Source organism: Lagopus leucura, unplaced genomic scaffold (genome assembly GCF_019238085.1).
Source record: "Lagopus leucura isolate 7727_CA_CO unplaced genomic scaffold, USGS_WTPT01 Super-Scaffold_100039, whole genome shotgun sequence".
Classification (NCBI taxonomy): domain Eukaryota; kingdom Metazoa; phylum Chordata; class Aves; order Galliformes; family Phasianidae; genus Lagopus; species Lagopus leucura.
The window spans coordinates 145245-159839 of NW_024962288.1; the positions used below are offsets into that span (position 1 = coordinate 145245).

At 38.7% G+C, this 14595-nt stretch overlaps 1 protein-coding gene across 1 annotated transcript in view; it reads left to right on the forward strand.

Annotated features, from left to right (window-relative positions):
- The window catches only part of PREX1 (phosphatidylinositol-3,4,5-trisphosphate dependent Rac exchange factor 1), a 146518-nt gene that overhangs the window by 118250 nt on the left and 13673 nt on the right, over positions 1 to 14595 (forward strand). Inside the window, exons 17-26 of the mRNA XM_042883619.1 lie at positions 518 to 610; positions 4805 to 4953; positions 5840 to 5925; positions 6248 to 6384; positions 6798 to 6969; positions 8977 to 9164; positions 9951 to 10112; positions 10676 to 10886; positions 11924 to 12185; positions 13174 to 13380. Coding sequence (XP_042739553.1) covers positions 518 to 610; positions 4805 to 4953; positions 5840 to 5925; positions 6248 to 6384; positions 6798 to 6969; positions 8977 to 9164; positions 9951 to 10112; positions 10676 to 10886; positions 11924 to 12185; positions 13174 to 13380 — 1667 coding nt within the window. The remainder of the gene's footprint in view (positions 1 to 517; positions 611 to 4804; positions 4954 to 5839; positions 5926 to 6247; positions 6385 to 6797; positions 6970 to 8976; positions 9165 to 9950; positions 10113 to 10675; positions 10887 to 11923; positions 12186 to 13173; positions 13381 to 14595) is intronic.

A 14595-nucleotide genomic window follows, 5' to 3' on the forward strand; every position in this document is an offset into this window, starting at 1 on the left:
AAGATGCCCAATTTATGTAAAATGGATAGCAATGAGTAAGTCACTTCACTTCGGTCTGTAATTGTATTTACTAACAGAAAATACAGAATATTAATGAATTCTTGAAAGTTGAAATAGCTTACAAAAAATGAAGGGCTAGAATTTTAAACCAAAAGCAACTGAGTAATGAATCATGCATTTTTAGTGGGAGATTGATTAACTATTGGAACAAACCCTCACGGGGGTGGAATACATTCTTCACTTCTTAAAGACTGCAGATCATAGCTGGATAACTGCCAAGAAATTCTGCTTTAGTACACTAAGGGGATCAGTGCAGAAATAATAGATTAAATGTAATGGCTCGTGTTATGAAGGAGTTCAGACCAAATAACCCAATAGTCCCTTTTGACCTTAAGATCTGCAAGTTTATGTCAATCATGGCTTTAAATGAAAAGTCCAATTTCTGAACTTCATTCTTCAGCCTTTCAACTCACTCCATATTTATGAAGTGTTGCCTGGTGCTCTTTTTGTTTTTAAGATTTTACCTGAGGAGGATGACTATGGATTTGACATAGAAGAGAAAAACAAAGCAGTTGTGGTGAAGTCAGTTCGAAGAGGGTCTTCTGCAGAGGTAAGGCCTGATAATTGTAAATATTTTGGTTTTCCTAGCTAATAATGTTTCTGTGTTTTAAAAAGGTATAAAACTATCCTCTTAAAGTCTGTTTGTTTTAAAGGCAGCTAACAGAAAATTTGAAGTCTTCTACAATTCCTCTGGTAATAAACTGTTTGTGTAAATTACCAAGGGTTTTGGCATCTGTTAGTGACTTCCTTGCTGAATATTTCTCATAGATGACAGACAGCAACAGTATCTTTATGTGATGGTAGGATACCTCTGGTTCATAGAATCATAGAATGCCTGAAGTCAGAGGGGACCTTGAAGACCTTGGACTACCAACCAACCAAAGTTCCCAACTACCAGGTCAGGGTCCAGGGCCTCATCCAGCCTGGCCCATAATGCCTCCACGGTTGGGGCACCCATATCCTCTCTGGGCAACCTGTTCCAGCACCTCACCACCCTCTGAGTAAGAAATTTCTTCCTAACATCTAGCCTAAATCTCCCCTCTTAAAGCTATTGGCTTAAAGCCATTCCCTCTTGTACTGTCATTATCTGCTTGCACAAAAAGTTGATCTCCCTACTGCTTGTAAGCTCCCTTCTAGTACTGGAAGGCACAATTAGATCTCCCCAGAGCCTTCTATTTTCTAAGTTGAACAAGTCCAAATCATTCAACCTTTCGTCATAGAAGAGGTGCTCCAGCCCTTTGTGGCCCTATGAACCCTCTTCAACAGCTCCACATCCTTCCCATACTGGAGTCCCCAGGCACAGCACTCCAGATGGGCCTTACAAGTTAGTGGGGGACAATCACCTTCTTCTCTCACCACCCCTCTTTTGTTGCAGCCCAGGATGTGGAACCAGATAAATCTGATGAGAGAGGGCAAGTAATGTTGGCTGGGGTAGTGGAGATGTACAACAACAAACAGGTATATTTGAGTGGAAACTTTAGATTTGTGATTTTCTTTCCTTAAAACATATGCCCTAAATTCTCTCATGAGAATTACACCTGTAAAGACAAGACAGGAGACTAAATCACTTTGTGTGGCAGCACACAGAGGCAATATTTCCAAATAAAAGTCTGGAACAACCATTACAGGATTTGAATGTCTACAGTCATCTGTTGATCCCATCTTTAGGCTACAGGTAGGCCTGGATGACTGACCAAATGCAGACAGCTGACTGGAGCATGCTGATTTTAGCAAGTAGGGAATGTCAAACAGGAAGGGATTTTGAGCTGAAACTTAATGTGGACTTTTTTTTTTTTTTTTTTTTAATTTAATTATTAAATAACCTCAGTATTGCTAATTCTTATTTGTTTTGTGGTCACCACAGAAACTGATTCCACCCTTAAAATCAACATAGGTTGGCCAAAAATGTTATTAATTTAAACTTCCACTGTAAACCATTGCCTGATAGATAATCCTGCTGTCCTTGCTTTGGCAATCTGCCTGCGGAATATCCTTCAAATCTGCTTGTGTTTTAAAACAACAGAAGCACACAATTTTCTAAGGAATCTTTATCTTCCAAGACAAATTATTTGTGACCATAAGCCCATCTTTTCAACCTCAACATAAAATATTGCTCAATAAAAGAACTAAATCTGCATGTCTCTGAATTGGAGGCTCATTCTGGAAAGACCTGAAGTCTAATAGTAATGTATTTAATTATGATCTTGGGCTTTTTAATGGCTTTGTAATACCAGAAGGATATCCAGCATGTAATTCCGTGTGGTTCAGCAGCTGTAGGCCATTTACAGACCATATGCCTGCTGTCATACTTTTCAGGGACAAAAATTAAGACATACAGCTTTGCTTCACAGTGCCCACCACAGCGCATTATGTTCATTAGAACTGTCAGACTTTAGACCAGAGTACAATTCCAGATTCACCAACTGAACAAACCTATAGCTTGCACGGACTTATTAGAGATCAATGCATTGCTTTTCAGCTTGGCATTTTGATCTCCTAGTACACCAGGGTCAAAATTGTCATGCACAGGCTCTGGTGGCACACAGCACTGAACTTCATGCACATGCCACAGGTCCTTTTTGGTTTTAGATATGGCACATCTCATGCCAATCCCAAAATCATGTGCCTTCAGAAATACATTCCATAACCAGTCAGCATCTCCTCAGTTTGCAACTTACCTTCTTTCCTAACCTAGCTCACTTGTAGCTTAGTTACAGCTGGACTTCTTCCCTAGCTTTTAATCTTGGAGCTGGTTTATGAATTATATTCTATCAGAAGGAAACAACAGTAATAAAGATCATCCTTTTGGGAGGTGTAGTTGCTGTCTTACTGTGAACAGTCAAGTGAGGAGCAGATGTCTGCTGTTTGAACAGCATGTGTTCGAAGTGCAGCCACTTGGCCAGTGGCCATGCAGATGAATTGCAAAGAACAAGCTGGAAGCTAGGAATAATGCTGGTGTGTGGGAAAATACAGTGGCCTGGATCCAGGCAGCTGCATTGAGTTGTCATGAGGAGCATCCATTATCCATAAAGTGCAAGTGCTGTGACATCGCAGGTCTTTACTCTTAGACAGGTTGTCATTTTGTTATTAGCCTGCTTAGTTAAATCCTGATGGAGTAACAGATGTTTAGATTGAAGTTACTAGTTTGTAGGGATTCATATGGAGCTGTGTAAATTTACAGATCTACTATGATTATGTGTGCAGGTAGGTTTCCCATATGCACAAGCAGTAAGTTGGTAATATAAAGAGGTCATCCACTGCTAGAATGATTGCAGATATGCAAAGATTTTAGTTAGCTGCACGTACACTAAGTGTGTGAGCTACTCTGAGAAAATCAGACCTAAGCCATAATGACTTTAGAAATGTATAGTACAATTATTACTTTATAATAAACTCATCAGTGTAAGTAGTTGGATTTGATGATCGTAGGGTCTTTTCCAAGCTAAATGATTCTATGATTCTAAATGCAAATAGCATGAACATTTCCTCTGAATAATAAACTTTACAAAATTCTATTCTAAGCTAAAATGCCTATCTACTGCTATTTATACATGCTATCAGCTTTATAGAGCATTATGCACAAAAAGGAAAAAATGTTAAGTGTGGGTACACAAGAGGACGTTATGAACTGTAGGAAGCTTAGCAAGTAAACCAAGGAGAGCACTTTGTAGTTTTCCCCATTAATTTTGAGGGGAAGAAAAAAAAAAGTATAGGAAAGTGTAGATAAACTGATCTCTGATATATTTAGGAAAAGCCAAGCCATGTGTAGGCATTGTCAAAGTTTTTCCAGTCGTACACTTACAGATTTGGTTTTTTTCAGAGGTCAGAGTTACATATTTAAGAGATTTATGGAATACTGTTTAACTTCCTTTCTCCCAGTCAAGACATTTGCCAATGGCTTCCAGGCAGAACAGGGAAAGGGCTTGTCACATTTAGAAACAAGCCCAACTGCTGGACTCAGAAGTAAAGGGAAATAATACTAATCCACAAAGGGTTAATAGTTGAAGCCACAGAGTCATATTTATTTATATATTTTTACTTCACTAAAAGGAAGTTTGATATTTTCTTGATATCCTAACACCCAATGTAGGTGCTACTATTCACATCTTGCTGATATAGATCACAGAAAGGTTTATGTTTAGAGTATGTTTAGGGTTGTTGCCCAGCAGGCAGAACAGGGGATCTGGATTCTGTCATTGAATCTGTCTCTGACTAAAGTTAGATGAAAAAGTTAGGAATTAAAATGAAAACACTGTGTCCTTTTATTGTGATGAAGAGCAAGTACTTCACTTAAAGCATAGGCAGGATTATACTGCCACAGGTTGCATTTGCTTATGGTACTAGGTATAGATTGTTTTTGCATGGCTAGGGACCAAAAACAACTTGTTCTCCTGGGCTCAGCCTGTAGGCTGTAGGAAATCACACTTCTCTATCTCACTGGGTAACGCAGCTAGCCTCAAGTCTCCTATTAAGGAAACAAAAAAATGTGGCAGAAAAGTACAAAGCAAGATATATATATCTGCAATGGGTTTGTTGGCAAAATCTGTTTTTTTTTTTTGTAAATGCAGATGACTTTTAAGGATGAATGATGAAGGATTTGATGAACCAATACAATATATACAGTTTTTTGCAAGCCTTGGAACTGCCAATAGCAGTCAAACCTCTCTAAACACACCGTGGAGCCTGAAATTTCAGAGATACTATCAATGATCCAAAGTTTCTGTGGTGTTGGTTTCATTTGCAGATGGCTGGCCTGCAGGCAGGAAGGAAAATCTATTCCATCAATGAGGACTTAGTCTTCCTACGCCCGTTTACAGAAGTGGAAACCATTTTAAGCCAGTCCTTCTGCTCACGAAGGCCACTTAGGCTTCTGGTAGCCATCAAATCAAAAGAGTAAGTGCTAAGCAGGGGGGGTTATTTTTCAATTATTAAATATGTTTTCTACAGTCTGTAGTGAGAGCTGTGTAAACTCTTTCCAATAAGAGACTGTTCAACAGGAAAACAGGGAAATGACAGAAATGATTATAGTACAAAAGTCACAGATCGTTTTTGGTGATGAATCCCATGCATTTAGAAATGAGTTAGGATATATGTTCTGGACATAGCAGTTAACTTTTGGCCTATTTGTGCAAAAAAAACCCTGACCCATAAGGGCTGTCATCTGTCACAGATATAAAACATCTCAGACCCTAATACATGTTCAAGCAAAAGTAATTTCCACTCTGTTGAAGCTTGCCTTACTTTTGGATAACTAACTCTATCAGCCCATACCATTTTCAGTCCATTATGGTACTTTATTATGAGGCATGATTCTGTTAATATCTTTGACATTGCTAAATTTTGTAACCCCCTAATTTCCTATGACATTGAACCAGTTATCACTTGATGCTGGATTCTTGTCTGTTTATTTTTGTTGCAGAGATCCTCAGCTGCTCTAAGTCAGTACAGCTGTACTGATGTTTCCCTGGAAATGGAAATAAATACGGATATGAGTACTATAGAAAGTTTCTGTCCTGCATTACTTGCTTAAAAATTAATAAACTTGCAACTCTCAAATTTTAATTAAGAAAGAGAATCTCCCATCTGCCTTAGAGAATGTAGATGTAGTCAGTGATTTCTTCAAGTCCCTTTATTTTTTATTTATTTGTAAACTATTTGGGTGCTTTCCTCTATCCAAAGCTCAGTTGTGAATGCCAAAGAAAAATGCTTTTAAAATTGCCTAGAGCTCTAACAACTTAACTTAAAATGTTGTTTTCTCCTCCTCTTGATCTACCTGCAGGATCATTAAAATCCCAGATTGTCCTGAAGCACTTTGCTTTCAGATACGGGGAGCAGCACCACCATATGTTCATGCAGTAGGAAGAGGTAAGTAGGAAGATTGTGGTATAAAAATAATTAAGCTGGAGTACATATATGTTATATAAGAGTATGTACATATACACCAAGCATGGTGCAAGTTTCTTTTTCTCCCAGCACTACAGAAATTCTGAAGGATAGACACATTTGTCTCATACAACTAAATTCTCCTCAAATAAGGACTTAGCAAAAGCCTTGAAAAGACAGCATTCAGCTGTTTTTCCTTCTTGCTGTTCTTTACCAGAAACCCTTTCCAAGCTTTTCAGTTTTCTCTTCCATAGTCAGAGTCATAGGCTTTTCTGCCTAACTCCCCTGCTGTTGTTTTTATCAGGTTCTGAGGCTGCAGCTGTAGGCCTTCATCCAGGACAATGCATTTTGAAAGTGAATGGGAGTAATGCATCACATGGAAATTATATGGATGTTCTGGAGCACTTTACAGCATACAGGACCAAACAACAGGAAGTGCTGGTACGAATACAAAACCTCAAAGTACATTAATTCCTCCTTTTCTTCAGTGTTTTTATACTCTATAAACGTTCATAAGAGCAACTTACACAAGCCTCTTTCAACTTGCTCCCATGCCAAAGTCCTAGTGTAACCAAGGGAGCTGATTACAGTAAATCCCAGCTGTGTATAGTTGGAAAAGCATGTACCAATAGCATGTGTGTCAGTTCATGCACTACTAAACATTATTAGCTGCTTACTAAGACTAGAAGTGCACCCAGATACTGATTTTCTAGTCTCTGCAATTCAAGTACTGGGATAATGTTAATATTTCAGCCAGTGTAGAAGATAAAAATTAACTGGCAGCTAGATTAGTCTTTGTAGTCCAGCCCTATGGACACTGAACATTTTTTACTGGGGTCATAATTTCTTGCAAGGGATTGTACCAGTGGGTGTACAGAACACATGAAGATGCTGAGGAGGATAGAGTTCAGCAAGCAGCATCCAGTGCATATCTGAATGGCAGTCATCCAGGGTCCAACAAAGAAGACACTTCACTGACAGGAGATGAAGATTTGGATCCACTTCAAAATATCCACCAGGAATCAGGTAAAGATTTTAAATAGGAGAAGGAAACCTAGGGAAGATTTAGGGGCTTAGAAAAGGAAAACTGCAGTAGAAATATAAAGTGTTATGATCAGTCCTGAATATCTCTTGTGCTAGTAAAGCTTTGTAATAAAATGAGGTCTGTCAGAGGAAGTGCTCTTATCTTGCAGTTTATTTAGTAGAATGAAAAAAGAGATACACATAGAAATCATACCCCTGCAACTCTCTGGAGTTATGGGCTCTTTCCTGAACAGAAAATATGATTTTTAGGATCACTAAGTGAATTCTTAGATGTTTGTTTCCAGCAAGTGCCTTAGAGAATCTCTATAATACGTAGCAATGTCATTTGTTATGTAAGTAGAGAAAAAAATATGTTGTTTGTCTGCTTTTTATTAGCTGTTATAGCCCAAGTCCCACAGCAAATGACATAGGGTCTTGCATGCTCGGGTAGGTAATGATTTGAGTTATTTTGTTGACTGCGTTTGTATCAAGCCATATACCAGAATCACACAGTGATTCTGCTATGTCAGCATACTCCCCACCAGAAAACCATTCTCATGGCTGAAGGCCCTCTCTTGTGGCAAGATATTCAATAAAAGGCCTGAAGGAGACATCAACTGTCCTTTGAAAATCTAAGTAGGAGACAAAAAACAGTTTAAAATAATGATCAAGGAGGTTCCTCCTGTGAGATGTCTGGACTCTATTTTACGTGTTAGCTCTGTAGTTTCTACTATAGGCTATTAAAAAAAAAAGGTATATATTCTTATTAGAACCTGTAAAAAAAAATGCAAGCAAAGCTGTGTGCACAAGTCCAGGCACAATTTAGAAGCAGATATAGATAACCTATGTTATTTGGCTGAATAAGATGTGTTTACACACTGCTAGATGTAGGATGCTAACGATTCAGGCTTGAGGTACTGCCTTTGTTTTTGATATTTTGATACTTTTCAGTTTGCTGGATGCCATAAAAGTAATCACATCTCATCCCTTGTCTTCACAAAAGCCAGTTTTTGAAATGGAATAGTTCAGCATGTTTAGAACCATTTGGTAGCCCTTGCAAGCTAGAAATTTATGGGCAGTAGCAGCTTGAGGGGAAGGTCTGCAAGTAGCTCCATTTTAACTTCATTTACATAATTTTGATCTGGAGTGAGTTTTCAGAGCGTGTTACCACTGTGTCAGCAAGAGGTGGGGGGGAACATATTTCTTCCAGCTTGGAAAAGTAGATGGTAGGGGAGAATACTGAAGCCAGATCCGCTCCAAAGGTCTGAGCCTGGATTCTCTGAATGCCACTGGCAACTTTTCCAAGAACATCTCTGCGAATCCCAGGTAAGGACTGCTGAGGCTGGTAGTCTGAAGGCCAAACAGTGCAGTTTGGCATTGCAACAGCAGGAGGGGTGCTTCTAAAGGCAAGGGAGCAGTCCTCTGGCGGATCTCAATTTGATTAAAATTTAAATTTCTTCTGTGATGACAATGTTATTGCCCTTATTTGAAAATGTCATCTCCTCACCCTTTCTCTGCCCTACCATCTCAGTCTTACTGTTGTACAGAAAGTACATCTGGAACACTTAATAGAATCATAGAATGGCCTTGGTTGAAAAGGACCTCAAAGATCACCTAGTTTCCTAAAACTTCAACAGAAAAGTGGCATTCTTCCAGAGGGTTGTTAGAAACAACAAGGCTCTAAGATTAACATACTTCCCTTTGAAAGCTTCTGTGAAGGACTATGTATGTGAATGCAGAACAGAACTAAAATGGTGTTCTGTGCATGGATGTGCATGTGCGCACTTGGAAGAACAGCAGAATCTGAACTGGAGCATGTGGATTGTCAAAAACTCTCTTGTAGTGGCCAACAGCAAATGTTTTCTTCACAATACCCTCCCAGACTCCTCGAGCCAGAAGTTGTATCTTTGTGTCTTTGCATTTAATACCTCTCATCAGATTTTTCTTTCCTCTGCATGCCTGAATTCATGTGTGCTGCTGAACGCCTCTAATGGCTTATTTTGTTTCCAGCCCAGATACAACAGACTGTCAGCTCTCCACTGATAAGTGGTGAAGAAACACCTCTCATTAGCCTGACTGTGGATAACACTCACCTGGAGCATGGGGTGGTATATGAATATGTCAGCAGTGCAGGAATCAAATCCTTTGTCCTAGAGAAAATTGTGGAACCAAAAGGTTGCTTCTGTCTCACAGCAAAGGTACCTGACCAACATACATGGCCAGCTTCATTCCTGAACAGAACTGGGAAGAGAATAATATGGGCATTTCTCTATAATTGTCTTGTTACTTCAGATGAGGTAGCATGCAACTGTCTCAACTCTGCCTGGAGTTTTCCTCATTAAAATGGACTGACTCAAACTAGCTCTCATTTGTTGTGGGCAAGTGAGCAAAATCTTCCTAGGTTTCAGCTGTTGAGGGAGAGATAGGAGAGTCTCTCTGGAACTGAGAGGCGTTGGAATTCTTTCTATTTTCTGACAGGTGATGTACTTTTTGATGATACTGAAGATTAATTTCTTCAGGCAAGAATTTCCTTTACTCTTAAAAAAAAAATAAAAAATCAAGGTTTTTTTCTTTTCCCCATCTGATGGACTGGATGGATCACTGAAAGAATGAGATAGAAACATAGCTACTGGAAAACAACAGTGCCATGTATTTGGATCCATCTATGCACAATGATGAGATAATAGTAAATGTTTCTATCACATCCCAGTGACATTACTGTTAAGCTCAATGAAAGTCAAAGTGTGCCAGAGCTAAATTACCTTGGCAGTGAGCAGTGAATATCTTCAGCAATTTGTTGTTCTGAAAGTTTCTGAGAAATGTTTTTTTGTCTGAGGAGTAGACAGGCTAATGGCTCTCAGGTGGTTATAACAGCAACTTGTTCTGAAGACAACCTTTCTCAAGCGTGACATTATACAGGATTTACCAGTAATTTGGTGGAATTTTGTCAAGTCATTTGTCAATAATTCTGTCTTTTTGTTTAGATTTTAGAGGCCTTTGCTGCAGAAGACAACCACTTTGTAAGGAATTGCAAAAGGCTTATATCCCTAAGCAGTGCTGTGTCCACCATGCCCCAGTATGAGTTCCGGCAGATCTGTGACACTAAGCTGGAAAGCATTAGCAGGCGGCTTGCAAACTACCAAGAGGTACAGCCCTACTAGTTACTGAAGCCTCAAGACTGTTCCTCCTAGCGATAACTGGGTTTTGATTGTCTTTATTAATGGATTCAAACAGCTTTACAGTAGCATGATAACAGCAGTATGTGTTACTCGAATGCAAGTTCCGAGGAAAAAGAACTTAACCTTAAATTGCTCCTTTCAGCTTGTCAGAGCTGTGAGTTGGAAAATATTATTGCAGGCTCATCTCCACCACGTCACTGTATAAATGTGGCCACAACAGGACGATCAATGTTTGATTTGTAGAATTAAGATGAGCATATGTACAGTATATCAAAGTGTAAAGAAACTAAGTGTGGTCTTCTGTGCAGTTACCTGAGCTGGTTGAAAAGAGTGCCCTAGAAAGTACTGCTAATTGCTTTCATTTGCTGTTTATGAGCATTTTATGGGGAACGTGCTGTTCAGCTGCAGCAGAATCATATGATTCTGAATAAGAAGCAGGAAGAGAAGAGGATTATCTACATTGCCTCATATATATATATATTTTTTTTTTTTGCAAATGAAATAGCATATCCTTGCTTTATTTCTGCCAGTTTGCAGATGGATTAAAGACAAAGGTGAGCCCAGCCTTCAAACAAGCCATCATGGAACCACATTCCCTCAACAGCATGGATTTCTGCCCCACCAACTGCCATATTAACCTCATGGAGGTGTCATACCCCAAAAACACTACCTCAGCAGGGAGGTCGTTCAGCATTCGCATTGGACGAAAACCTTCTATTATTGGTCTTGATCCAGAACAAGGTATTCAACTTTCAAGTCATACTGATTTTTATTTGCATAGAAAGTTGCATCTTTACACTGCTCAGTGAAGTCAAAATTAGTTCCAAAGAAACAAAGTCTTGCCATTACCCTTGTTTTCTCTTCAAAATTTTATAGTAAAACGATTATTGCTTGTGCAATAGCAATAGCAGTGCTAGAAAAGGTTCTATGCTGTGAAGAGAGGCTACCTTCAGGCTGAAAACTTGTTCAATGAGATATTTTCTTTTCTGATTAGTAAATAAATTCCTTATCTTGGAGCTGGAAGTCTCTACTCTGTCCAAGGGGATGTACTTCTTGAAAAGTAGCTGCTTCACAGCGTTTATCCTGCAACTTGAATACCTGAGTTCCAACATTTCCTCATCATAGTACCTCATAATGTGCATCTGATTCACTGTCTAACAAAGTCAGAGTTCAGGAATGTTTGGAAAAGATACAGTGAATTGTAGTCTAACCAATCTACTGAAGAATATATTGCTTTTATTCAAAATGAATCAATAAAGAAGCCCACTTAGTTGAAGATATTAAAATTCCATGGTATTTCAAATATAGCACCAAAATTGTCAGCATTTTAAAAAGAAAACATATTTTATCTTCTGTAATTACATCATCCTATGTCTTGATGTATGTATGTCTTTATACATATGTGTGTGTGTTATGTGTTTTTAATTTAATAATAAATGTATTATTATATTTAATAATAACACAGACCAACTGCCAAGAGGTTGAATTCATTAACAACAAATGCATTTAGATACTCAAATGGGCAAAATGGATAGTTTATGAGTGCTGTCATTGCTCCCATAATTTAACCTGTCTCTGGACTGTACTAGATTCAAAACACCTAGTTGGTATGACAGGGACAATGAAAAATAATAACAAAAGATTTTCTAATGGAATATAATTATATAAAATAATCATGTGACATTTTTATTTTCGTTTTAAATTCTACCTATCCTAAACTAGCATTTGGATTGTGAAGATTCATGAGAGCCATACTAACTAGACTCTTTAACGTTTAGCAGGTACCGTAAATCCAGTCTCGTATACTCAACATTGCATCACCACTATGGCTGCACCATCCTGGAGATGTCTGACCCCAGAAGATGGAGATCTCGATGGTAGTTTTGGCCAGCAGAATGGAGGAATAAGTCAGGAAGAAAGAGGACTCAGTTTTCTGCTCAAACAGGAAGATCGAGAGATACAGGACTCATACTTGCATCTTTTTAACAAACTTGACATTGCAGTGAAGGAAATGAAGCAATACGTCGTTCAGATAAATAAGTAAGTAAAGAATCCAATATGCACTGTGAAGAGCAAATCTGATTAGAAGGGAGATGTTAACCCCAGAAACCTCATTATCAGCCCCTACTCTTTTATTACATTTGCATTACAGCTCATTGACTATTATGAAGTGTCAAACCTATCCCACGCAGATCTACCCCTATGTTCACTATCGCCCTTTGCACCTAAAAGTCTCCCTGAATTCAACAGCCACTATTTTGCTTAATGTATACTATATTAGCAGGTAAGAGTGTTTTGTGTGCCAGAGGTTTTGGACCTCTGTATAGACAGGGTGCCTCACCTTGAGGTTTTGTCTGACATAAGGCAGACCAAATAAACTTGTGATTTCCAGCAGCTTTCTCTTTTAAACTTGTTTTCCTTTTCCTTTTTTCTTTTCATCATCACAGGTCTCCTAGAAATGGTACTTAAGGATTTGAATAGTTGGTCTGTGTATTGGACATAACTGGAAGGGATTTGCTAGCAGGTGCTGCAGGAGTGATTGCTGTGACATGAGGCCACAGCTGCTTTCATTAACAAAAGAAAAGAGCCCATCATGCACCAAAAACTTAAACTGATCAGAAAGCATGTAGTGCCTTGGCTCAAACACATTTAAGAAAGAACAAGAGCTGCTGGGAGAGAACCTGTGAGCACAAGCACTTCCCCAGGAGAGAAATCCAGTGCCTGGGGTGGAGAAATTGCAGACTTTGTTGAATTAAAAACAGAGCCCTTTCAGGCTGCATTGTTACAACAATTAAATTGTCCCTTGTGGAGATAAGGTTCCTGCAGAAACAGGAGTTTTTGTGAATTGAGACAAACAGATTTCAGTGAACCGCTTTTAGAGTTCACGATTTTACATAGCTATAGTCCATGTACAAATACTGGCAAGGTTGTCTTTGATTTCACATAGCTGAATTCTGGTCATAGCCATTATATCTCATTTGTGAAACTGTCCACCAGTTCCTGACAGCCACATATTTTACCTCTGCAGACTTCTGTCCACCATAACAGAACCTACAGAAGGTGGTGCCTGTGAGCCACCATCCACTGAGGAGTCGTCTCCACCTTCTCTGGGAACAGAAGAGAGTGATCCTGACAAAGCTGAGCATGGTGGCATCAAGAAGGTCTGTTTCAAGGTTTCTGAGGAGGACCAGGAAGACTCTGGACATGACACAATGAGCTTCAGAGACTCCTACAGGTTAGTCTGAAAAAACGTTTTATGCCAAAATACCAACTAATGTTAAAATACCAGCACTTCTAGAATATTAACAAAAACATAACAAAATGAAGTAAATAAATCTAGCTTGACTTTCCCCTTTTATATCATATAGCTGTAAACTTCAGAAGCTTCAGAGTTTTCAGCCTGATAATAGCTGCTATTATTATTGTTTTTTCCATTCAATTCTGCAAACAATTTTCCCAGAAATCCAAGACACTGAGAAACAGAAATGGGCTTTTTTTTTATTTTTAATTCTTAATGGGCCTCTGAAACCACAAGTGCAAATGTTTATTCAGGTGTCTTGAAATCTTGTTTTGGGACACAAGTGACTACTGCTTCTCCTGGAATATTTGCTACTGAAGGAAATTTCACACACTCCAACTCTGTCTTTCTTGGAAGGTAACTTTTGAAAAGTTTAGTTCACAAAAAATGGAACAAGTTGCAATCGTGTCTGACCATTGCAATTTTACATCCTTAATAGGTCATTTCTACATTAATTGGAAGGCCATAGGACTTCTCCTATGCAAAGAAGTAAAAATACCTTATAGTGAGTTTGCAGGATTTAGAATAACCTGAATAAATGATACTTTTTAGCTAATTCCATGCTACTACAGGCATGACTCTTTACTACGTGCTGGTTTTCTGTAATACTGCAAGTGGTACCACGTGGTATTCTTACAGGTCTGCAAAAATGACAGAATCAGAATAGTTTACATTGCAGCGAACATCTGGAGTCCTCATGGTCCAATCTCTCCATCAGAAAAGGCCAAAGCAGGTAGTCTGCACAGGGTCTGGCCCAGCTGAATACAAGACAGCAAATATCCAGTCAGTAAAGGATCAGAACTGGCACTTAGAATATTGAGATCTGCAGTATCTACTTCTGGTGCTAGACTTAAGTCTGCACACGTGCTCAAGCGCTGCTTTATTGAAATGTGAAGTATTTCTCTCATTGTTGATAGGAATCCCATGAACAGCTTGGTTTAAATGATTTCTATAAATGCAGATAATCGATCCTGTGTAACAAAGTGACATTAAGAACAGTGCCTGTGGATCTGTCACTTGTTCCAAAGTTTTACACGTAAATGAAAATTGAGAAAGATTATTCTGTTCTGTCTTTATTAGCCCATTATGTGTATATTACAGGTAGCAGTTATCCAATAGAGAACAAAGTGTGTTTTTATCATTTCGATCTGA